Here is a 24002-nt window from a genome sequence, read left to right as displayed (position 1 = left end):
ACTTGTGATTTCTCTCTGTCAAATAAATACATAAAATCTTAAAAAAAAAAATCTTGCTGCAGAACAGCTTACAGATTAATCTCATTTTTGTTAAGAAGCAAAAAGATTTATCCATTTATCTACATCTCTGCTTTTTTCTTTAAAAGACATTAATACTGGTTCTCTCTAGGTGTAAACATTGTATTTTCTTCCTTTTGCTTCCCTGTTTTCTTTCTAATTTGTTTTTTATGAACACATACTATTTCAGTAGCACGCAGAATAAATCAAGTACACCTTTCCCTCTCGTTAAAAGAATTAAGACAGAAGTAAGAAAGCTAGGTAAAGCAATGTGTTTTCACCTGGCAAGTAATTTCAAAGTCTAGATTCACAATGGAATGTTGGTTTTATTTTTCATGAAAAATGATAAAGTTGAAAATATATGCCAGGAGAACATAAAAACTACACCCAACTGTAATGAGATAAGCACACTTTTTTTTAAAAAAAGATAATTGATGGCGAATTCAATCCAATTCCCTATGGCTAGGTTGCCTGGAGTCATTCTCGACTTTATTATCACACAATTTTTCTTGACTTAGTATCTTGAAGCTTTGTGGATAAAAAAGTGTAAGGAACATGTGGCTGTTACTATGAGTAATGACTTTTTCTTTTTTCTGGCTGACTCTTTGAGTAGTTTATCATTACTTGTGGCAGCTTTTAAACACAATCTTATCATCTATCTTCATTTTCTCTTTTGTACAGTAATTCCAATTGTCTTTCATTAATTTTTGCATGTTAACCTATTTGGCTTAAGGGGAATTCTCAACCTCAATATTAGTACAAAAAAGAAAATCACATAAGAACATGGGAATTTTTCTTCTAAGAATCATTTTGAGATGCTGTTGGCATATGAAATAGCATCCCAAATGGGAAGATAATATCCTTGTTAATCAAAAAACTATTTAAAAACTCAATTAACAGAACATTATGCTATATAATTAATCTTCATTGCATTTCAATGATTTCCATCCCCCTCCCCCCCCACAAAGCAGTTAATAAGTCTTTGGATTCTATAGTAATAATCAATAGGGTAAATTTCGTAATATGAAGCCAGCTAGCCAGAGCAGATAATCAGACACTTTACCTCTGCCTGAAACAATTAAGTCAACATCATCAGAAGTCTCTTTTATTCTAAAGGGTTGGATAGGCAGAGCCTATTTTGCATTCACCAGCGAAACAAACAAAAAAAGAGGAAACATTCATGTGGTCTGGCTTTCAAGAAATCAGGGGTGAGAAAAGTAAAGTGAACAATACAGACAGTTCTGAGAAAGAATTAAATTACTGAGAATCTGGAAAAACAGATGAGTGGAGATCTGGTCATGTTGAGATAAGCCACGTGGATAGCCTTAAAGTGGCTACTTCAGAAGTGTGAGTGTCTAGACTTGGACCCTGGCTTTATAATCAAGAGAGTTTGGGTTCATATACGTTAAAAACTTCTCCCCCTCTTTTCAGAAGAGTTAAATAAAATTTGTTGTAAAAGTGAAAAATGGTAAAGGGAGCAAATCTACAAGACAATCAATATGCACGATCCAAAATTAATCATGATAAATCTTGCGGTGTGTTTCCTTTCTGACTTCAGGAACACTAATATATGTCTGATCATATTACATACATGTGTACTGGGGATCAGCACAAAGCAAATTCCTAGCTTCTTGACTTATATTTAAATGTATATTCCTCCTCTGAGGCAGACTCACACGTAGGATGAAATGAAGCATTCTTCAGCTTATTTGCTTGATAAAGGGTTTTCAATTTTTATACATTAATCTTCTTAATTGTCACGCTAGTCAATTAGCACCCTTTAGCATATGATTTTATTCTGAACTGTTCTGAGTATAGATGGCTTCTTTCAGCAGGGGTATTAATGAATCTTAAGGGTAGGTCATTCCACTGTATAAAGGTTTACCATATTAATACGAATCTCTATCCAACCCTCTATGTTCTCTCTCTCCGACCTAGTTCTATCAACTCCCCCTAAAACAACAAACGGTATCGAAAGAGTATGGAGGGAGGGAGAGAAAAAGAAATCACTTCTTGGTCTATACTTGGGTAGGCCCCCCTCTCTTCTTGACCTGTGCTCCTGGTCAAGAACTTGATGGTGTAAGAGAGACACGGCCATCTCCTTTACAAACCCCCAAATATATTCAGGAATTAATAATTCCTACTCTGTATGCCAAACTCATAGGGATGGCATATTCCTTTTCTGAAATGTCTTCGCAGAACACTGAGTAAATCTTAAGAAAGGAAGTCATATTCTAAAAACACCTAGAAATCATCTGCATTAGCGAAAGCTACAGATAATGGGTCTCTCACATAATTTGGTCATAAATTGGTTATTTTTGAAAAGGGTAAGTGCTATGTACTGGGAGCCTACCCTGGGCCAAGTACTTGGGTAGACATCTTGCAAACGCAGTCTGGGAATTTTTCAACAGCTTGCAAGGTAATAAGAAAAACTGAGCCCCAGAGAGATTGAAATACATGGTTTGCTGATTTTATCTCTACAAATACCAAACAGGCAAAGTCACCTCCACGTACCATTAGTAGACAGAAGGAAGTAGGCTGCATTCTGCTGAGGGAGCCATCTTATTTTATTGATTTTTTCTTCTATTTCTAAGCTCTTCAGGTAATCGAACTCGGGTTCATGGCTCTGGAATGTGCTGTAAACATTGTATTCACCCCTACGATGAACCTGATTTTTACTCTGTAGGAAGAGGGAAAAAAACACACACACACATAAGATGAAATCACATAAGCCAACTACAAATTCACCAATTCCTTCTTTTGGGGGATAGAGTCACTGGGGTGGGATGAGCAGGCCATCAGTGTCGAATGAGGGCAGAACCAAGGTAACAAGTTTAGCTTAGCTTCCTGGCCTCCCCAGCATTTGATCATGAACCCCTGTTGGTCAACACTGGGACCTTCAATATAAAACTATTTATTTATAAATTATATGCATGAACTTCTGCCCTAATATATGGTATATATAACATACACAGAGGGATAGATATTAAAATAGGAACATTTAAAAATACATATCACTAGAAATTCTAATTTTTTCTTTCTATGTCCTAATGGATGTCTTGGACACCCTTTGGAGTGAGCCACCCCACACCCAAGTCCATAGCTCTATTAATCCCTCATAAAGACTCCAAAGCTATGGCATCTGCACCTTTCGCTGGCCTTTTAAAATCTTACCAGATCCTCAGAGAACCTCTGAGAGGTTGGCAGTGCAGGGAAATGGACAAGAGAGGCTCAGAGGTACTAAAATGACCTCTCCAAGGTCACACAGCTTATACACAGCAGTTTCGGTCATCAGATCTCTCCCTCCTCCCCTTTTCTTCTGACATGGGTGACAAAACAGACATGAATACCGATATGCCACCGGAGTCCCTGGGAGGACTGTTAGACTCTTCCCAACCCCCCACCCGCCCCTGCTTCCCCCCAGCTCCCTTATGCACAGTGCCCACAGCGGGAACTACATTAAGGATGCTATAATGAAACTTAAAGGAAAGGATCTGTGGAAGGGGGAAAGGGTAAGAAGAAGGGTGGAGAGGAGGACAAAGAAGGTGTTAAAGAAAAAGGAGAAGGGAAAAAAGAAGAGGGAGTTTTTATTCCAGGTGTTTTAGGACCTTATCACCAAGAGCTTCCAGATTCAGGCTTTGCAAAACTGTGCTCACGAATTCAAATTCAGGTCTTACTGAACATGCGCTGCAGAAGCTGGATTCTGAAGAAAAGCCTCAATTAAAAAAATAAAATCGTATTTCTGGATGGATGTTGAACATCCAAACCCAAGTTTCCATGTACTCAATTTGGTGGGTGATGGTGCTGATGGTCTGAATTGAGCATATTTTGAGGGTCCTAGGAGCAAATTCTCCAGGGGTAGAACGTGCCTCACACAAGTCAAAAGCAGGCCTGACTTCCATGTTGTTCCCTGGCTTTGCTTCTCAGCCTTTGTGTTCATTCCAACCCCAAGTCTCGCCACAGAGCAGAACACCTAACTGTACGCTCCTTTCATCGTCTATTTTTTTTATTGAACAAAACCATCCTCCCTTGGAATATGTGTCCCCCTTCTACTACTGACTCAGGCTTCCCAAAGAGGTCAGTCAATTAAAACAGGTGAAACCTATAAGAGCTACCAGAAATCGTGGCACGGATTAAGATGGGCAATGTGCTGCCTAGGGTAATTTATGTTAAATAGTGGCTATGGTTCTTCTTTATCGTCACTATGGACCTAATTGGATTTTCTTTTAAAACAGAAGAAGGTTTTTGAAAATCAGTTTTAAAAGGACTTTAAATGCTGATATCCTGCTTATACTACGGAGACAGCCAGTCCACCTTAACAATAAATTTATAAGAATGCTGATTTGCTACCATCCAAATCAGATTGTCAAGTGTGTGTAGTATGTGCCAGACCAATTAGCACTCGGCAGCTCTGGAAAAGCAGGAAAAATTCCAGGTCACGAAGAGCTATTAGTTCCTACTTGCCAACCACATTTTCGTGTTTCCAGGGCCAATGGAATAGGCCTGGTGCCTGATTTAATGCTGAACACTTGAATTTATACAGAACCCCGAGGGATCATGATGCCCTTATAGAAATTAATTGCAAATAATGTGCAATTACCAAATATATCACCTCTAAATGAGGCTTTCCTTTTTTTTTTTTTTGAGGGGAGGGGGAACATAAATGGCTTTGAGGCACAAATCAGGCTTTCAACTGCTCGGGAAGTCTCTTGTGAAAACTTCCTCCTGCAATGGGCCTCCCCCTGCCCTGGGCCTGGTGAATCTGAGAGGCAGGCGGTAACAGATGGGAGAGGTCCTAGAACACACACGGGCCTGCTGGAAGCTCCGGGACCATGCCAGGGGAGGCCAAGGAAATCAGATTGGCCGAAATTCCCTTCTGACAAAAACAGAAGCAGACACCAAAAAAAACTCAATTTATATGAAAAAGAGAAACAATTCCTAGTGGAAACCATGTCTCAGTAGGAAGTAGGCTTTTTGAGATTCAATTCACTGGAAGTTCAAACTCCTGGTCAGCATGCACACAGCACGGAGCTCCAGGGACCTTTGTGACACCTGCAGTAAAGCACTGGCTACGTGCATCGTGGAGATGACACCTGGTAGGATCTCACTCCCTTTGGTAGGATGAGCTAACACTATATTCTCTACAGACCCCAGGTGTCCTTTTCACATCTGTTTGCAAAGAGCTGTTTTTTTTTTGTTTTTTTTTTTTTGTTTTTTTTTGTTTTTTTTGTTTTTCTCCCTCCTACATATTCTGCAGGATCACCTGAAATCGGGACCTTATTTCAATGGCTGGAAGAGAAATCCCACTCAAAGAGGAGTTCTCCGCTCAACAAACAGCCATGGAATTTCACAGGTCAGATGGGAAGTGAGGTCATTTTGAATGTGCAACACCCAGGTTGGGCCAGATTAGGCCATGCCCAGAAAAGGCTCTATTATTAGGTGCTTTTAGGAGCCTGAATGTGGAACTGTTGATGTTAATGACTTTTTGGCAGTTTTTAGTTTGCTAGCAAAGCAGCAAGGTTAAGGGCGACACATGAGGATTAAGGAACAGTAGGAGACCTCCTTTAAAAAGAGAAGAAAATGGGCATTTTGCATTCACTGCCACTTACCTCCTGCTCTCGTTGAAATATTACAACCCGACCCCCCTTGTCCCCTGTCGCTAGTAATTCTCCCGTGTGGTTGAATTCTACCGTAGAGATAATGTCAGCTGAAAAGGAGAAGACAAAGGCAATTAAAGTAACTGCACACTTACTTTGAAACGATAGATAATAGATATACTTTTCTGTGCACTGAAGGGCTCTAGGCTTTGTCTCTGCAGTGGAATTTACAAGGATTTGATGCTCTGTATTTTAAGCGCCACGAGAAGTGGCATTTGAGAAAGTCAGTTTCCGAGATGCCCACAGTGCAGGGTGGGCTCTTGGAACATCTGGAGAGAACAAAAGGGAAAAACACACGCAGACCCTTTTGTTAGGGGCAAGAGATAACGCATTTCTTTAACGGCTCCAGGAAATGGCAATTTTTTTTTTGAGACTTTCTACCCCTCACGGATCTTTTACCCACCCAGGAGTTTTGCATTCTCCTTCCTTCTACACAGAGACACTTCCCCAAACAGGTTACAGGCATGGCTATTCAGACTCGGGCTGAGGACTGTGACGCACACGGCTTGGGGGGCCTGGAAGCTCAGACGTGGAAAATGTAGGGACGGAGCAGGAAGATTTCACTGGGACACTAGGAGGCAGGAATTCAGGAGGGTCCCCACAAATGCAGCTTGACCCACGCTCCCTCTTCCCTGGCGAGCCCAACACACCCTTCTGGAAGAGCACAGCCTTATTCCAACCCCAGGAGCAAGGTGCTGAGAAACAGGGTCACGAGGTCAGAGGGGAGAGGGCAATTTGTACTCTGTATTTCAGAACGAAGAAAATACACAGGCGCCAGAACCCAGATCACAGATAATTGCTGAAGGAATGCCAGCCTGCCAGGTCTTTCTTCAACCCTGGTTACCCTGGAGGAACACGGACAGGTAAATTACCTATGATTGGATTTATTAGGGCTATTTTTAGAAAAAATGTCAGAGGTTAATTCCTCTGCAATTATTCTCCTGCAGGGCTCCAACAATTGCTACCAAGAGTACAAATGAGTTAAAAAAAAAAAAAAAAAAAAGAGGCAGGGGAATTATGACGATGGCCTTTGACAGAAGAACATTCTCAAGATTATGTCCATGTGAGGAAAGCAAAGGGGAAACAGTGAGGTGGAAAAAGAAGGCGATTACTCCTGAATAATTCAAATCTCAAATCTCACTTCAATATCATTTCAGGATTTTTTTTTGGTATGACTGGTTTATTCAGGTAAGTTGTGTAAAATTCTCCACTTTGCATGGAATTACCCTGTTCCATATGTGAAAATGCTTCCAATGGTCATTCTTTGTGCAGAAGTAAAACGAGCAGGCACAGGCCACAGCCACTTTCAAGCAGGGCACATTTAAAGGAACAATTCATGATTTCCTGTTTTGGCCTCTTAGATGTCTGACCCCAGGGGCAGCAAATTCAAAGCCCCATAGAACCATGTGGTGTCAGGGTGTGAAGCAACCTCAAGTGAGGTAGAAAGCCTGTGGCCCCTCTTAAGGGTAAGTGGCTACTCAGCTTACACCAAATGTGGAAATGAAATATTTCATGTGTTGTTGGGTTTTTCCATTTAAAAAAATTTTTAAAAATAATATTTACACTCAATCATTTCAATTTTACATATTGTCAACTTTTTTTTCAAAGCCATGACATTAAAAAAAAAAATAATCTCGACTGTGGGCTGAATATGTTTTGTGAGTCACGAGTCTATGACTTCTGGTCTACCAAGTCTTTCTTCAGAAAAGGCCACCCCATTCCTTACTGATGATCTCAACTAGAACTCTAGTCTGTCCACTCAGGGCGCCTCCTCTGAATGAATGCAACTTCAAGGAAACACAATCTAAACTGTGTGGTTACTCTGCTCCTGATCCAAGTTCAGAAGCCCATTTTGGTAACGAGTGCCCATTGCGGAGTAAGCAAGCCCAGTAAGGCTGGAAAGCCGGCACCACAAGTGAATTACTAGACCACTTTCCTTTGTTGGAGTGTATGTATGTTAGCAAAGCACTTTCAGGTAAAGAGGAGAGAAGAGGCTGTTCAGAGTTTGCCGCCGTCTCAAAATGTCCTGGGAAAGCACTTGAGCGCTAGGATACAATTCTAACACTAGTTCCTGCTTCTGGCTTTTCGGTGAGTGGTGAGCAACGGGGCTATTCATGAAGCTTCCTGATTTGTGCAGAAGCTGACGTGGATGTGGCTATTTCTTCTCACTCAGGTACCTCTGCATGAGGCAAAGCTCTCAAACTGCTGAAGACATAAACACTTCTCTGAAGGAAAGAAGGGTGGGGAGGCTGCGTATATTCATTACCAGAGTCACACTGAGGTCTTTGGGGCCAACAACTGGCTCAACTTCAGTCTACTCCCTTCCTGTTAACAGCACTGTTGACACAGGCTCCAGAGTTCTAGAAGGTGCGCTGGGAACCGAAAGATGGGCCTTCCCTTTTAGTGAAGTTGGGTATCAGAAGGAAGAGTTAAGTACCTTTCCCAAGGTCAGCCTTTTTCTCAGTTTCCAAGAAAATGTTACCCCAAGGGAAACAAAATTCCACTCCCGCAGAGATGACATACACATTTGTCCTTTTGTCCTGACTCTCTGTGAAAATGTCTTCACTCTCCTTTTTGGGGGTACACAGGTCAAAACAAGGTAGGGCTCAAGCTCACAGCTGAGCCACATGATCCAACCTCATGTTATTAGAACTCTGCATTATGAGTGATCCAGGCATGGCCCTGCTCCTAAAAATGTCCCATTTATTTTCCAATTGTTGTAATTATTTGTGCTATGCCTCCCTCAAGAACTTGTGAGAGAGGGCGCCTGGGTGGCTCAGTCGTTAAGCATCTGCCTTCGGCTCAGGTCATGATCTCAGGGAGCTGGGCTCGAGCCCTGCATCAGGCTCCCTGCTTTCCCTCTCCCACTCCCCCTGCTTGTGGGTTCTCTCTCTTGCTGTGTCTTTCTCAGTCAAATAAATAAAATCCTTAAAAAAAAAAACAAAAACAAAAAAACAAACTTGTGAGAGAAAGGCTGATTGGCATGGCAGGATTCTCAAATTCTTTAGTCCTCTTGCCAAGACCTTAGCTTTATTATAATCCTGTCATTCAGGTGGTGTGTATGTTAGGTTGTTTACACCAGCTATTGTCTACCTCCCTTCAAAGCACAGGCCACTGCGGCTCCAGTTAATACCTGTTTTGAACTTTCATGTTTCCAGACTCATTTATCATTGCTAAGCCCGTAGGTGCAACCAGAATGCCTTAACACCCCATCCATCTCTGCAGATCTTCATCTAGGACTGTTTAATAATTGATGCCAACCTCATGAATCACCCCCATTCCAATTTCAAGACACTCAAACTTCTGATACAAATACTCTTGTCTGCAACAGGCTCTGGGAAGAGCAGCTGAAGTCAGAAAAGCCAGGCCGCTCCAGATAAAATAGCTCTTGTTGAGTATAGAGAAGACACGGCGGTAACCATCAACGAGTGGGCCCTACCACAACACCTTCATCTGAGATCACGATCAAAAGTAATCAATTCATCAAGTTCAATAGGACATTCACCTTTAAATGACATGTGTACATGACAACTCATTTTATCAAATGTCAAGCGAAATCACACTGTTATATAAGAAGCTGTAAACTGGGGCATTTTCCCATCTTTTCCGTAGAGATGTGGATGTAGCGCATGTTTTTGACTACAAACAAAAACCAGAGGCCAAAAGCGGTTATGGAGGTCAAATGTAGTTAACATGATTTTTTAAAAGGAAACCCTGGGAGGTAGCATGTTTGCCCTGTTCCACATTTCTGTGTGCTGATTTCATTTCCACAAGATGGTAGCCCAGTAACCCCATTTCTAGTTCAGTAGGCACCGCTAAGCCTGAGTTTTTCTTTCTAAATCAATCTTTGCATCTTACAAAGGTTCCAGACTAGTAAATTCATAATCAAGTCTCCATTTACCTGAATAATGAAACTGACTTGGCCCTTAGATGCCTATGATGAGGCTGAAGAAATGGAGGGAACCTCCAGCAGTACATGCCCTAGTCTCTCACTGCTCCATGAGGGACTGGAGTCCAAGCAACGCCTGGGCTGAGCACAACAATTAGGTGAAGTACCATCCAAAGAGCAGGGTGACAATTTCGATAAAATTCTGGCTCAGCTTAAGCCTGGAGAGGACCTAAAGCCAAAGCCTCGGTGGGACAGGGTCTTACTGACCAGGTCAGGAGCACTGGCCTCTTCGCATCAATCATACAGATGCAGATGAGAAGGTAATGCAATTTAGCTTTCAGAGCCCATTAAATGTTTTATCTCTCATCTAAGAAACATTTGGGAGGTAATCCTATAAAGTCATTTACTCTACTGAGGTCAGCTAGCCAGTTCTGTCCACACAGTACTTGGGCTGTCTTCTGGGTGGTAAGTTGGGCTCTAGGCAGATCTGTCTGCTTCTGTATCGAAGAGGAGGAGGTGGTTAGCCAAGATGGGAAACCAGTGTCACAGTGGATGACAATGGTGAAACACGGCGGTGGCTGGAAAGTTTATGTTGAGAGGGATTTGGGAGGTCACGTGCAGGGTGAAGGGTTCTGATTAATTGGGACTGGGTCCTGAGTTGCACAGCGAGGGACAGGGGGCAGCATGTATACCCTTTGTGGTCACTGCCTAGGGGCTTGTAGTTAGATTGGCAGTGACTCTGTGGCTCATTAGACAAACAGGGGAGTCTCAGGCTCCCAGCAGGTATTAAAATTACTCCTTCCATCTGCTTAAAACTGTGGCCTCCTTCTTGGGCTCTGGTTCACAGCCCAAAGCCAGCATCCGTTTTTCTCAGATAGGATTTTCTCTGTTAAGTTTTGATGAAATGGTGTGTTGGAGTATAGTTTCCATCAAAATAGGGGGATAAAAGGAGGTCTGGTTATGGCCATACAGGATATGCCCAAGTATGGCTACTGGGATTGGGTCAAAATGGCCTAGTTCTTGGAAAATTTTAATACACTCTAAAATTAAAAAAAAAAAATCAGGCAATAAAACAGTAGATATGCAATGACTGCCATTTTTAAAAAGTATACTCATTTTAAAATATATCTTTTTAAACTGGTAAAGCAATATATGCTTATTAAAACTCCCTTTAATACCAAGATGATGCTTAAAATATAAAATGAAATTTCTCTTACAATCTGACTCTCTGGAAAATAATAATTAACTCCTATAAGTACACATACACACACACGCAATCCCAGACCGAAGTCTGTCAGCCAGAGTCCAGAATGACGTTTTAGTGTAAGATGTGAATGATTTAACTTATTATAATCTTTTTTTCTAGTTTTCCAGGATTTTGTAAACTTTTTTTACCTGGACTATCCACCTTGAATAATTTTTAACCTGTGAACAATTTTCATTGGTTTTCAAACTGAACACAAGATTTTAGCATTTATCTCAGTGCTTCTGTAGACTTAAAAAAAAATCTTTCTAATTTCCCAGAGAGTAAAATTCACTCTTTGTGCCATACAGCTCTTGGAGTTTGGACCAATGCATGTAGAGGTGTATCCATGATGCCCAACCATGATAGAGAAGTTTCCAAATGTTAAAAACCATTATGTAAGGACAGAGGCTTCATACTGTTGGTCTCTATGGATAGGGTTCGGTTGGGAACCAAAAGCTCCTTCCTCACTAGTGAGAGTCAAAGATTTCATGTTTTAATCTTACTGTTTAGATATTATCACTGTTGAAAATTGTGTCCTTAGAGTGGCAGGAAACAAAACTCACCACCATGCCTTTGTTAGCCCGCACCACAAACTTGGCTTATGCATGAGGTTTTCTGCCTGTGGAGTCAACGTTTGCTCTGTACTGAAACAGAACTGTGTTCAGTCCTTCGTTTGGGAGTAGCATTAGCTTCTTAAGTTGGTGTATTTCTCACATTCCTGTAGCTCAGTTCTAGTGACAGCAGTAATAAATACCAAGCACTGAACAGTGAAAACAAGTGGATCTCATTTTGCTCACCAGTTTTATTTATTGGCAAGAGCTGCCCAGGGAGAAAGATTCTGGTATCATAGCTGGGCTTGGTGGGAGATGGTAGCGATCAGTTGGTGAACGTCTGGTGTGGGTACAGAAGGAGCCAGTACACAGACCACATGCTTGCAGTTCTGACCTTCTGTGTATCACACACAGTCACTGACTGATCCAGACTTGAGACCCTTGTCACCGGACCAGTGCCTACTGTTTAGATCCTGAATCCTTTTCCTTTCATTTGAATGTAATGAATTCTGTGCGTATTGGTTTTAACTTCCATCTGGCGCTGGTATTCCTCCTACATCAAAGAAAGCAGGTAGAAGGGTCCAGTAGTCCCCATTCCCAAAATCTTTTCACAAGTGCTGCTTCCTATGCAATGGCAAGCACAGTGCTGGAAAATGGGCATGGGTTCAATGTCAGCCTGCCTGGGAAGACCAAGCATATTAAGGGCAAGCAGGGTGTTAGGACAGATATTCTCGGTTAGCTACTCCTACCCCGTCTTTCTCCCTCGCCTGTTTCCCACTACAGAGGCTGAAAAATCCAGATTCTTGCTTCTCAGACTCCCTTGTGTCTAGGAGTGGCAATGGGAATGAAAGATGGTCTGTGAGGCACACAGGCAAGTTTTCTGGGGGGCAAGGAGGCAGAGATTCTGGGAAGAAGTTTTTCTCCCTGAATAAAAGCGAGGAAGCAAGTGAGGTGTGGTCTTCCGGCTATACGGATATACTCCTTGTGTACAGCTGTTTTTTTTTTTTTAAAGATCTATTTATTTGAGAGAGAGAGAGAGCATAAGCAGGGGGGAGGGGCAGAGAGAGGGAGAGAATCTCAAGCAGACTCCCCACTGAGCGTGGAGCCCAACATGGGGCTCGATTTCACAACCCTGAAATCATGACCTGAGACAAAACAAGAGTCAGATGCTCAACCAACTGAGCCATCCAGGAGCCCCCATACTACTGCTTTCTCACATGATTTGATGTGACTGTGATATGTGAAGGTGTGGCAGCCATCATGCGACCATGTGATGACAGGGCAGGAGGTTGAATATGACAGAAGAAAGGGACAATGTCCTTGGGGACATCACTGAACGGCAAAACCTACCTCAGGAAGAGCCTATGTCTGAGCTTGTTAAATAATACATACCAAGCAGTAAAAGCCACTGCCAGATAGATTTTCTGTTATTTGCATCTAAATGCGTACTAACAGACATGTCTTTCCATCTTTGTTTTCCTCATAGCACTTTGCACAGGGCCAGACTATTAATGTAAGCTGAATAGGGAGGGAAAAAAAAAAAAAAGATTCTTGGTCCTGCAGCCTCTGTGCGCCAACTCTCACACACACATTTTCATGTCAGTTTATCACGTGACCAGTGTTCGTTCATACTTGCTTAGTTCCCAGCATCGAGGTGGTTTGTTTCTCCCCCCTTCCCCTGTGTGGAAATGGTACATTACTTGTTTGGCCATTCAGTTACGAAAGCAGCCTATTGAGATAGAAGCATCCCCCCGCCTTCAATTGATCATGGGGTCCATCATAAAATTATGACTTCAAAGGGACCGAATCATGCTCTCTGTAGGAGCTAAGTTCTCCTAGTTAAGTCTGGAAAGCCCACCATGCTTGTTGAGCTGTGAAAATCCAGATGGTGGGAAGCCAGTAAGTAATGAATGCCATGCTGTTTCTATTAAAATGCACAAAGCTTCCCCACACTGACCAAATCCCCAGCACTAACTAGGTGTGGGACGACCCAAAACATGTCAGTTGATAGAGGCTGCCTTTCATTCAAAATAGGTTCCTACCACACAGAAGCTAAGAAGAAAGTTCCTATCATTGGGACAAGACCTGCCCAAAGGCAAAGTAGTTTTAAAAATTCTAAGTCCTCCAAAGACAGAAAAATCCAGTGGGAAATTGGTAGCAGTCCAGACTTGCCTACAAGCCTGCATGGTTTATAGTGGAATCTGCTGTCAAGGTATCTACCATCTGTTCCCCACTCTCTCAGAAAGCATAGGAGTAATTAACTGCTCAGGCAATGCAAACTCTGTCAGTCATTCAGCTCTATTATCTCACAACATGGGTCATCTAGCACGGACCCCAAAATCTGTGGGACTTTGGGTCCAAAATAAGAAAGTTAATCACGTCTGTGGGTCTCTACAGGATGATCTGGGGCAGGCAATGTGCCACCCAAACACACATGACGAGGAGTCTGTTTGGCATGTCTTTGGTCAACAATTTTGCTGTGCCAGCGGCTCTCAAATCAGAAAGATACTGCACCTGCCTTGTGGGAATGAAATGTCCACATGTTTGTGTGTTGGCTCCAATTTTATTTATTTTGGGAAGCCTTGCAGGACTTCTCCCAAAACCCAGACAGCCTCCTTTACTTGGATGCTCCACTGCTCTCCATTCTTCTCCTTCATAACAACCTCACCACTTACCATTAGGACTTAAAACAGTAATAGGACCATTTTAAATGTCTTTCTTAGTCTCTGAATTGTGAACTCCATAAGGAACTTACTGAATTGTGAACTCCATAAGGAACATAAGGAACTCTTAAGATGTGATGGATGCTTCTCCATTTTTTTCTTTAATCTATCACTGAATGAGAGCTACAAAGAATCAACACCAAATGGGCCGCCATATAGAGAATAACCCTAAACAAAGTGTCAACAAACAAAACATTTATGTTGGAGGAATGTAAGAAGCCTATTATCAGGGGTGTGAGACAATGGGATGTTCTTAGTTTGGGGTGAGTATTTTATGACTTTAGAACCACAAAGACTGATCAGTAAAGAACAGGTTTCATCCTAAAAAGCCTTTGTCATGTTGCCAGAGATTTAAGGGTCCTATGAATCACAGGAAGAGAAAACATCAAATGGGTTGGTGAAGAGAGGGTATTGGGAGAGGGCATGGAGGTAGAAATGACACACCCAAAGTGGATTTGGAGCAAATAGGTCCGAAATGCATGGAATCTATTTAGTCAACACCTACTATGTGTACATCATTGGGCTGGCTGACAGGTATATGCTATAAACAAAACACATATGGTCTTTGCCTTCAAGAAGCTTTCAGCCTAGAGGACTGGAAGCAGTGTAAACAGGGATATGGTAAAAAAAAAAAAAAAAAAAAAAGTTGAGGGGCGCCTGGGTGGCCTAGTGGGTTAAAGCTGCTGTCTTCGACTCAGGTCATGATCTCAGGGTCCTGGGATCGAGCTCCGCATCGGGCTTTCTGCTCAGCGGGGAGCCTGCTTCCCCCTCTCTCTGCCTGCCTTTCTGCCTACTTGTCATCTCTGTCAAATAAATAAATAAAATCCTTAAAAAAATAAAAATATTTTTTAAAAAGTTGAAAAATGGAAAAGAGTTTGTTCATCAAACACCCTATAATGGAAGTCTTAGAGCCAGGGAGTAAGAACCCTATTGTTTGACCTAGAAGGCAAAAGGAAGTCGCTACTGAAACTTACGGTAACTCACATGTCATCCATATGCCTGCATTCAAGAAATCTCCCAGGGGCGCGTAGGGTGGCTCAGTTGGTTAGGGGGCTGCCTTCAGCTCAGGTCACCATACAAGGGTCCTGGGATCGAGCCCCACCTTGGGCTCCCTGCTCCATGGGGAGTCTACTTCTCCCTCTGCCCCTATCCCCACTCGTGTGCATGCACACTCTAAAAAAAATAAAATCTTTAAAAAAAAAGAACTCTGTATTTTCTCTGAAGGACAAATTGAACAATAAATACAATATGTCCATGCGCTAAATTCTAGATAGGCCTAAAGAATGAAAGAAGAATGCAGCAGGACAAGATTTGGATTTTTCCTCCTAAAACGTGAAGTTTCTATGTCAAACACAATAAAGATGCTGCTACCAGTTTACAAGGTATTATACAATGATGATTTTTCAATGGTCTTAGCAAAGAAAATAGAAAGTATTGGAACCAAATGTGCCATTTACAGTTCTATGAATCAGTATTTTTCTTTCTCTCGTATCCTTTCTCTCTTCCCATCCCACTCCCTCCATTCTTCAATCTCTCTCTCTCTCTCTCTGGCTAGACGTTGTGGTGTTTTGAAGATTATAAAAAAGTATTACTCTCAACGTGCCTCGCTGGCTCAGTCCATATCGTATGTGACCCTTGATCTTGGGCTTGTAAGTCTGAGCCCCATATTTGGCATAGAAATTACTTAAAAATAAAATCTTTTAAACAAAAAATATTACTCTCGAGGCACCTGTGGCTCAGTTGGTTAAGTGTCTCTCTTGATTTCAGTCCAGGTCGTGATCTCAGGCTTGTGAGACTGAGCCCCACAATGGGCTGTGTGCAGGCTCGCTTAAGATTCTCGCTTTCTCCCTCTGCCCCTCCCCCCCTAAAAAATTACTGTCTCTTGGATATGTTTATTTTAAAACATTGAATATAATACTTAACACATAATAGCTAAACAGTAAAAGGTAGCATAATTAAGCTAGTGTTGATGTCCATCACCAGCATGACATAAAACTTAATAAATATTCTTCAGGCAAGAGCACTATGGTATATTCTTACTGCTGTTTTATATCCACTGAAAACTGGATATTTATAAAATTTATTATATTTGATTTCATGTTCATGTGGCAATTTAGGTATCAACAAATAATATAAGATGTAGAAAAATCAAGAAATACCAAGTGTCGATAGATTTATTCATAATTCCACTTAGTCACTCAAAAAATAATCGGGGACCACATCTTACATGTGTTGAACACTATTCTAGGTATTGAGTATACATCAGTTAATAAAATAGAGAAAATATTTGTCCTTCTGGCACTTACATTCTACTTGTGGAAAAAAAAACACCAACAGTCAATGTTATAATAAATTGCATTGTATGTCATGTACTTTGGGAAACAAAAAGCTGAGTAAGGGACATTAGGAGTTTGGGAGGTAGGTGGGAAGCTGAGATTTGAAATACAGTGATTGTGAGAAGCCTCCCTGAGCGGACTTGAAAGGGAAGAGAGAGGTCACTATGTGGGTGTCTGAAGGAAGAGTGCTTCCTGCCCACAGGGAACAGACAGGGAGAAGATCCTCAGAGAGAAACATACATGTGTCAACAAACCTGCATAGCCAGAGCCGTGCAAACGAGGGAAAAATGAGATCAGACAAACGAGAGACTCAGGTACCGGAAAGCTCTGAGGACCACAGCAAGCACTCTGGCTTTTACTAAAAGTGAAATGGGCACAGCAATGGGTAGATGGTAAATTTTGTGTTATGTCCCCTTGATCACAATTTTTTTTAAAAGTGAGAAAAAAATGAAACAGAAGGCTGCCGGAGAGGATTGAGCAGAGGAGTGAGATGGTCTGATGTGTGACAAGTATCACCGGGGGCAGAAAGCAGAGGGCTGAAGGAGCCTCTGGAAGGGTATGGCCGTAATCCTGGGGAAAGGTGGGGGTGGCTGGGACCGAGGGCCAGCAGTGAGGGTGGAGAGCGGCAGTAAGATTCTGGATGCGTACTGACCCAGTCGACTTCACAGCATTTGCAGAGGGGCTGGTTGTGGGTATGAAAGACAGGATTCAGGATGATTCCAAGGTTTCTGCCCTTGGCAGCTAGCATGACAGAGTTGCCTTCGCTGAGACGGGAAGTTTGTGGGTGAAGCAAGCATTTGAGGGGAAGACCAGATACTCCATTTTAGGCATGTGAAGTAGGAGGGGTTTATAAATAAAGACACTGAGTAGATTCATTGGAAATACAGTTTAGAGTTCAGGAGGGGGTCTGAGTTGGGGATAAAATCTTGGGAGTTCATTAACATTTCGGATGATATTTAAAGCCATGGGATTGTATGAGATCTCGGGGAGTGAGTGTATGAATTAGGAGGAAAGTCAAGGGCTGAACTTTGGGGTACTCCCATATCAAAGAGGTTGGGAAAAGAGGAGGAATCAGGAAAAGTGAAGAAGGAGCAGCTGGTCAGAGAGGACAGTGATCAAAAAAAGCTGAGAATCGTGGATGCCAGTGAATTTCAGAGGAGAGAGAGATCCATCATGCCAAACACTGCTGATCTGCAAGGCAAAAGCCTTTAAGTGACCTTTGGATTTGAACCTTGGAAGTCGCTTTTGACCTTGCCAAGTGGGGTTTCTATGGATCAGTGGGGGTGAGTTTGGTGGAACCTTGGAGTGTGTTTCAGAGTGAATGGGAGGAGGAGAATGAGAGAGGGTTACAGTGGACACTACCCCTCCGGGAGTTTTGCTGAGAAGCCTAGCAAAGGAACGAGGCAGAAGATGGTAAGGGACGTCTATTTTTTTTTTTTTTTTTAATCATAGAAGCAGCAGCATGTGTATATGCTAATGAGAAAGTTTCAGCAGCTAGGAAAAAATGAATGGTGAAGAAGAGAGAAGGCTGAACTTCTGAATGAATGCAGGCATGCATGCTTGAATAAACTAGTACGTACCCAGGACTGCTCCACCACTGAGAGATGAAATCGAATCATCCCCGGTTCAATTCCCACCCACAGCAAAAGATGGTTAGGAAGAAAAATGCTATGAAAACCCTATCTTCATAGAAGGTTTAACAGGACCCTCAAAGCATTTAATATTGCAAGAGTTTCTCCCACAGACCAACCTATCAGATGTCCATGTGATCACCCTGAATTAAAGAATAATGTCTTGGTTTTCTTTTTGTTTCTTCTTCCCTTCCTGCTTGTCCTCCTCTTCTCTATCCCTCTTTTTCCTCTTTCCTTCCTCCCCTTTCTCTTTTTCTGTGTTCCATCCCTCCCTCCTTCCTTCATCTTCCGAGGCCAGGAGCAGAAAGGACTCTATTTCTTCTGTTGCAATACAGCTCCAGGTCCATTACCTCCTGTCTGCAGATTGGATAGAAGGTTGCTCAACTGCATATACTTTTTTTTTTAAAGTTAAAAAAAAAGTATTTATTTGACAGAGAGAGAGATCACAACTAGGCAGAGAGGCAGGCAGAGAGAGGGGGAAACAGGTTCCTTGCTGAGCAGAGAGCCCAATGCAGGGCTTGATCCCAGGACCCCAAGACCATGACCCGAGCTGAAGGCAGAGGCTTAACCCGCTGAGCCACCCAGGCGCCCCTCAACTGTGTATACTTTAAAATGCTAAGTCAACTTCAAGATCACTCGCACATGGGTAGCCTGACCTCTTCATGGCCTTTCTTGGGTGATTTTCACCATCATTCCTAATATCACACAGAAAGAAACAAGTCTGTCAGAGCAAAAAGAAAAAACCCACACTCTCTCTGGCCCTGTGGAAGATTTATAGACACTTTGCAAATAGCCAGACCCAGGTCACGGTGCCAGGAACTTTCCAAGTGATTTGCAGGTCTCCCTGCCAGGAAGTCAGTCTTCAATGGAAAACTCTTCTGGCTGAACCTTCCTTTATTACGGTGTGGCTGCTGGGAGAGGATCACAACTGTCATACAAAAGACCTTCTGAAATTAACCAGCTATTCGCCTGGCCCTGAGATATTTCAGCCTCAGAAATATACCACTCTCTCACAGTTTTTCTTCAAAACAAGGACTTACTGATCTGGTCTACTATGTGCCAGGCATAGTAATAGACCCTTTACCTGAACTCTCTTCCTTAATCTCTATTTCCAGGCTCATTTATCGAACACCTTCTTTGGCCAGCATCCATGTTGTGTGTTTTATGTGATGTCATTGAAACGTCGCTCGGACGCCACGATTTCAGTCTCTTCTTCCATTTTTCAGATGGGGAAATGGCTCAGAGTCATGAAATAACTTGCCCACATCCAGAAGGCTAATAGGGGAGCTGGGATTGGTACCCAACTCTGGTCCTAGAGCCTGCATTCATCACCTGCCTTTCACGTCCTGCTTCTGTTCCCTCTGCCTTCTGTTGTTTCTTTATTCTCCTTGCTTTTGTGGGTCACCCCCCCCCCAATCCTGTCTTCATCTTCCACTCACAGATACTTACGGGCTTTATTTCTTAACCTGGCAGAGTGGAACTTCTGGGTTCAGCCTTAACTTTTCCATCGATCGGCTGTACTCCTTGTCACCCACCCAGCAATTTAACAACTTTAACTCCAGGACCCTATGCAAATGCTGTCTGTGCTGACTGCCTGTGAAGCAATTTCATTTTCCCCAAGACCTTCTTTCCATTGCGTGTGCCTGCTGACACATGTGACCCTGGAGGCTAAGATCTTATTCCCTATTTTAGTCTAGGGACACAGCTTAGGGACTGGCACTTAGGAGGTTTGCACAAAATACCTGTTTAGTGGCTGAATGAAAAAATGAACACACGAATCCTTCAAGGCCAACTCAGATGTCACCTATTCTGTGACGCCTCCCATGGGCTCCCCCTGATTGGAACATAATCCCTTCCCCCACGCAGCTCCCCCCAAGTCTCTGGACCATCCAGAGGTACTTCTGTAGCTATTCCCACTTACGCAGCTACATAACAGAATGTACTCGTTCTCTCTCCTTAATTAAATTTATTTCACTAAGGGCACAGTTCCTATTTTACCCATCTTTGGCTCTACCAATAAATGCCATGTAAACCTTGACTAACTCAGCGTTTTCTCACTGGGCATGACTGTTGGGTTATGGTACAAATGTTAATAGATGCTTCGGTATTCTGTGTGTGTGTGTGTGTGTGATATTTCTTTAACTAGACGATAAGTTCCTTGAAGACAGAATCCCATTTATTTCCTTAACAGATAGCATCTTTATCAGTATTTAAGATCTCAGAGTGCAGATGATAGAAACAGTCCCCATTGGGAGTTCTAATATTCTCACGGGGACAGCTGAATGTTGGCCTATGCAATGCATATCCCAGTTCTTCCCTAAAAAGAGAGTCACACATGCTCCATTTCTGTCTACAGCTTATTATTGTTGTTTTAAAAGGGTCAGGACTGTAGGTTCATGGCCTGGGACATCTTTGAAATAAACCCAGTACCTGAGAAATCGAGTGCCAAGCCCATTTTCAGAAGCACTTTCTCTAAGCACAGCAGATGTAGAGGAGTGGAAATAAGGAACATATTTCCATGTCTGTAAGTACTCTACTTTTGGGGACATTTCAAATACTGATTCCAACCATCTAAGTTATTGCCCTGGGGGAGTATGGAAAAGCTTAGGGCACGAGAGAGCCAGTAACTGTTAAATGCAGTAGCAAAATTCCTTTCTATCCAACACATACCATAAGAGGTTCTTAGCCTTGATTGTGATGCATTGATTATTTCCTGCAAAGTCCACAGTACGAAATTTATTTTATCAAGTCATGGAAGAAATAAAACCGTTAAACACTCAAGATACAGACTTAACTGGCCACCATCTCAAATCTTCACCTGAAATTAAATCAAAAGTAAAATGTACCAGAAGCCATTTTAAGGAAATTGAACCTTTTGGTAATTTCTCATTAAGGAAACAGTAGAAACAGTAGAAACTGGCCTTTCTCAGCCACTCAAACCTCATCTTAAATCCTCTCCCTGACCCCCCATCTCCCTCCATTTTAGCACCACCAATTTGCTTTCCAGATCTCATAAATGCCATGCTTCCTCCCACTCCTGGGTCTTCAAGCGTGCTGTTCTGTCTGCCTGAACTATTACTTTCCCTCCTCCCTTCTCCTTGGCTAGTGTCTATTAATTTTTTAAATTTCAGCTTAACCAGCACTCCCTGAGACCTTTTCCTGACAGCCTTATCAGAGTCACTCGACACAGCTCTATACCACTCTTTTCTTTCCCTTGAAAGCATCTAAAAGAATTCCTCGTTATAGATTTGTTTGGGCGGTTTATTGTTAATGTCTGTCTTCCCTATAAGCCTGTAAAATTCACTGGGGCAGGGATCACAAGTTATTTTTTTCACCTTGCTATTCCTGGCCCGCAGCCCCATCTTTGACACATAATCGATGTTCAGTGAAAGTATGGTTTTTCTAGAATATTTGTTAATAGTTACCCTCTAATACTGTTCTTGTTCACATGCAAGCACGCATACACACACCACAGACACATTTGGTTTTCAGTCACATTGGGTGTAGCCGCCCTGTACAATCATGAACATTTAAAAACCGAATGAGCCTCCCTCATTCTCTTCAAGATCTCCATTTGCCTTATTCTCCTAAGCTAATCACACACATGAAAACTCACGCACCGTAAAATGTATCCACACCCTTCTGATTCTTAAATTCTTCCCTGTCTAAGCCAGTCTCCACCCTGTTCAGTCTTCAGGAAGAAAGAGGATAGAACACCAGAGACCGGGTGGGAAGATCTTTCTTCGCCAAGAAGTCTGACCCAGTAAACTATTTCAGTCACACACGCGGTTTGAATTGGACTGCCCGATTGCCGAGCAGGACTTCCTGGATGAGACAGTTTATTAGCCACTAAGCCAGCTTCCAGGACCTGTCCCTCTTCACTTGGTATGCCTGCAGTTAGCAGAGTGACAGAGTGAAGGCTGCTTGAGTGACGGGTGACGGGGAGTCACACGGAATAAGGGGTTGGAAAGAGCCGGCTACCCAGAGGCACCAGCCACAGCCTTAGGCTCAGGATCCCCAGTGCACGCAGCTGAAAATGAGGCTTGCTGTCAAGGGAAAACTATTCGCTGAGCACCTACTCTGTGCCTAATCCTGGGCGTGGTTTTGAGAAGCCATTCTGTGAGTCAACAGCAGTCTCCCCACCCTGCTTTCAATGCCAGCATCGCTGGGCAGAATTCTTAACTTCCTTTCTTCCCTACCATTTACTTAATCCTTGCGATGGGGGTGGTATTATACAGAGGCTGAAATGAGTCAGTTTCTGGAAAGCGCTCAGCATAGACACACACAAGCACTAAATAAGAATTAGAATAATGCTTTACCCAAAGTAATATAATGAGTGGTGGCCAACATCTCTTTTGATGTCAGAGAGACCCCATTCAGCTTTGCCATTTATGACAGACGTGCCTTTGGACAAGTTAGCTGAAATCTCTGAATCTCAGTTTCATTATCTGTAAAATCAAATGATGTGGGTGCCATTCTGATAGCATGTTAAAAACACTAACTACGGAAGGTACGGCGCTGAGCATGAGGCTTAGGATGCCGTAGGCATCTAGATCGATAGCTAGGATCGTGTGTTATTGCTCCACATGGATCGCCACCTTGGATCCCAGAGAAGCAGAGCAAGGCCCCACACTCGGCATCACAGGGCCAAAGAGTCCAGAGAACACCAACGGCAGTGTACAGTCATATCTGGACAGCGGGGTTGTTTTCTTGCGACACCACAATGTTAGTCCACACGATGATCTCCCATTTGTGGAATGAGATGCTTACATTTAGAAATTAGGAAGTTGTGTATGAACAATGCAGATTCTCAATTTCTTTAGAAATCAATAGATTGGACCCACTGGACTAGCATCCCCACACAGCCACTCCTGGCGTGGGCTGGGAAACAGCTGCCTCCTTTTAGAAGGGTGCGAGGTCTTGAACTGACCTCATCTCCCACCATTCCCTACCATTCCCCAACCTTGAGGCCAACTGTCAGCTCCCCTTTGTCCTCCTAAGGTTGTTCTCTGCCGCTCTGCCTTCATTTTTGATGTTACTTGGCTCCTGTAGGCATCTGAGTTAGCCGTTGCTGGTCTCGGGTGCTTGCGGGCTTTCTCTGGAAATGGATACCTCCATGAGGCTACAGATAAGGAAGCAACCCCTTTCTCCACTGAGCCTGAGGCCATTTGTCTACACTGGCAAAACAGAGTGTGGAACGAGTCAATTCCACAGCTAAAGACTGGCCTCTCCATGGAGCTGAGCACATCCTTAAAGAACAGCCTCCCTCCCAAAAGTTGGCCCCATAAATTCACAATTTTACTCACCCCGAGTCTTCTCCAGTTCCATTTAGACTGAGGGTAAAAGATATGGGACAAAGGTTAGGGGTGCTATACAATAATGCTTTAGAGCCGAATTTTCTAAAATATATCCTATGGGTTCTCAGTCCCTCAAGATTCTGATCCATGGGTGAAAAATGTCAAAATACGTTTGGGAACTAGCTCACACTTTATCTCACATCTTGGGGACACATCTGGGCAAATCAGTAAGTCAGAAATCTGTAGGAAACAAGTTCATTCATAATCCATTCATTTAACAGACATTCACTGAACACCTACTACATGCCAGAAACTCTTCTTGGTGTTGGGGATTCAGCTCTGATAAACAAGAACGCTGAACTCAGGTAACTTTCTCTAGCATGGAATGAAGAAGGAGGCTTCCCTCTATTTTAAAAATTTATCTGACTACGCTATGCTGCTGGGAACTACTGCTACATGCATAGTGCGTGTGACTTGCAGAACTTCCAGATCCCCTTCATGATAAAAGCATGGTGGAGATTTTTCCCCTATGAATGCCTAACTAAGTAAGACCACTCTAGGACCCTTCTCATTCAGAGAAATACACAGCTTATTTCTTGAGAAGTCACTGAACCC

At 42.8% G+C, this 24002-nt stretch overlaps 1 protein-coding gene across 7 annotated transcripts in view; it reads right to left on the bottom strand.

Annotated features, from left to right (window-relative positions):
• PPP2R2B (protein phosphatase 2 regulatory subunit Bbeta) overlaps positions 1-24002 on the bottom strand; it is a 448554-nt gene that overhangs the window by 108096 nt on the left and 316456 nt on the right. For 6 of the 7 annotated variants that reach the window (XM_004744688.3, XM_004744682.3, XM_004744681.3 and 3 more), the window contains 2 exons: positions 5667-5764; positions 2572-2737 (listed from right to left, as the gene is read on the bottom strand). In XM_004744688.3, the coding sequence (XP_004744745.1) occupies positions 2572-2737; positions 5667-5764 (264 nt within the window). Of the gene's footprint in view, positions 1-2571; positions 2738-5666; positions 5765-23396; positions 23424-24002 lie in introns of all 7 variants that reach the window. The other variant, XM_004744692.3, reaches the window with a different exon arrangement.

The sequence above is a fragment of the Mustela putorius genome, unplaced genomic scaffold (genome assembly GCF_011764305.1).
Source record: "Mustela putorius furo isolate JIRA1106 unplaced genomic scaffold, ASM1176430v1.1 tig00000145_pilon_pilon_pilon, whole genome shotgun sequence".
Classification (NCBI taxonomy): Eukaryota; Metazoa; Chordata; class Mammalia; order Carnivora; family Mustelidae; genus Mustela; species Mustela putorius.
Note: the sequence above shows the minus strand (reverse complement) of the source record. Positions and strands in the feature narration are given on the sequence as shown.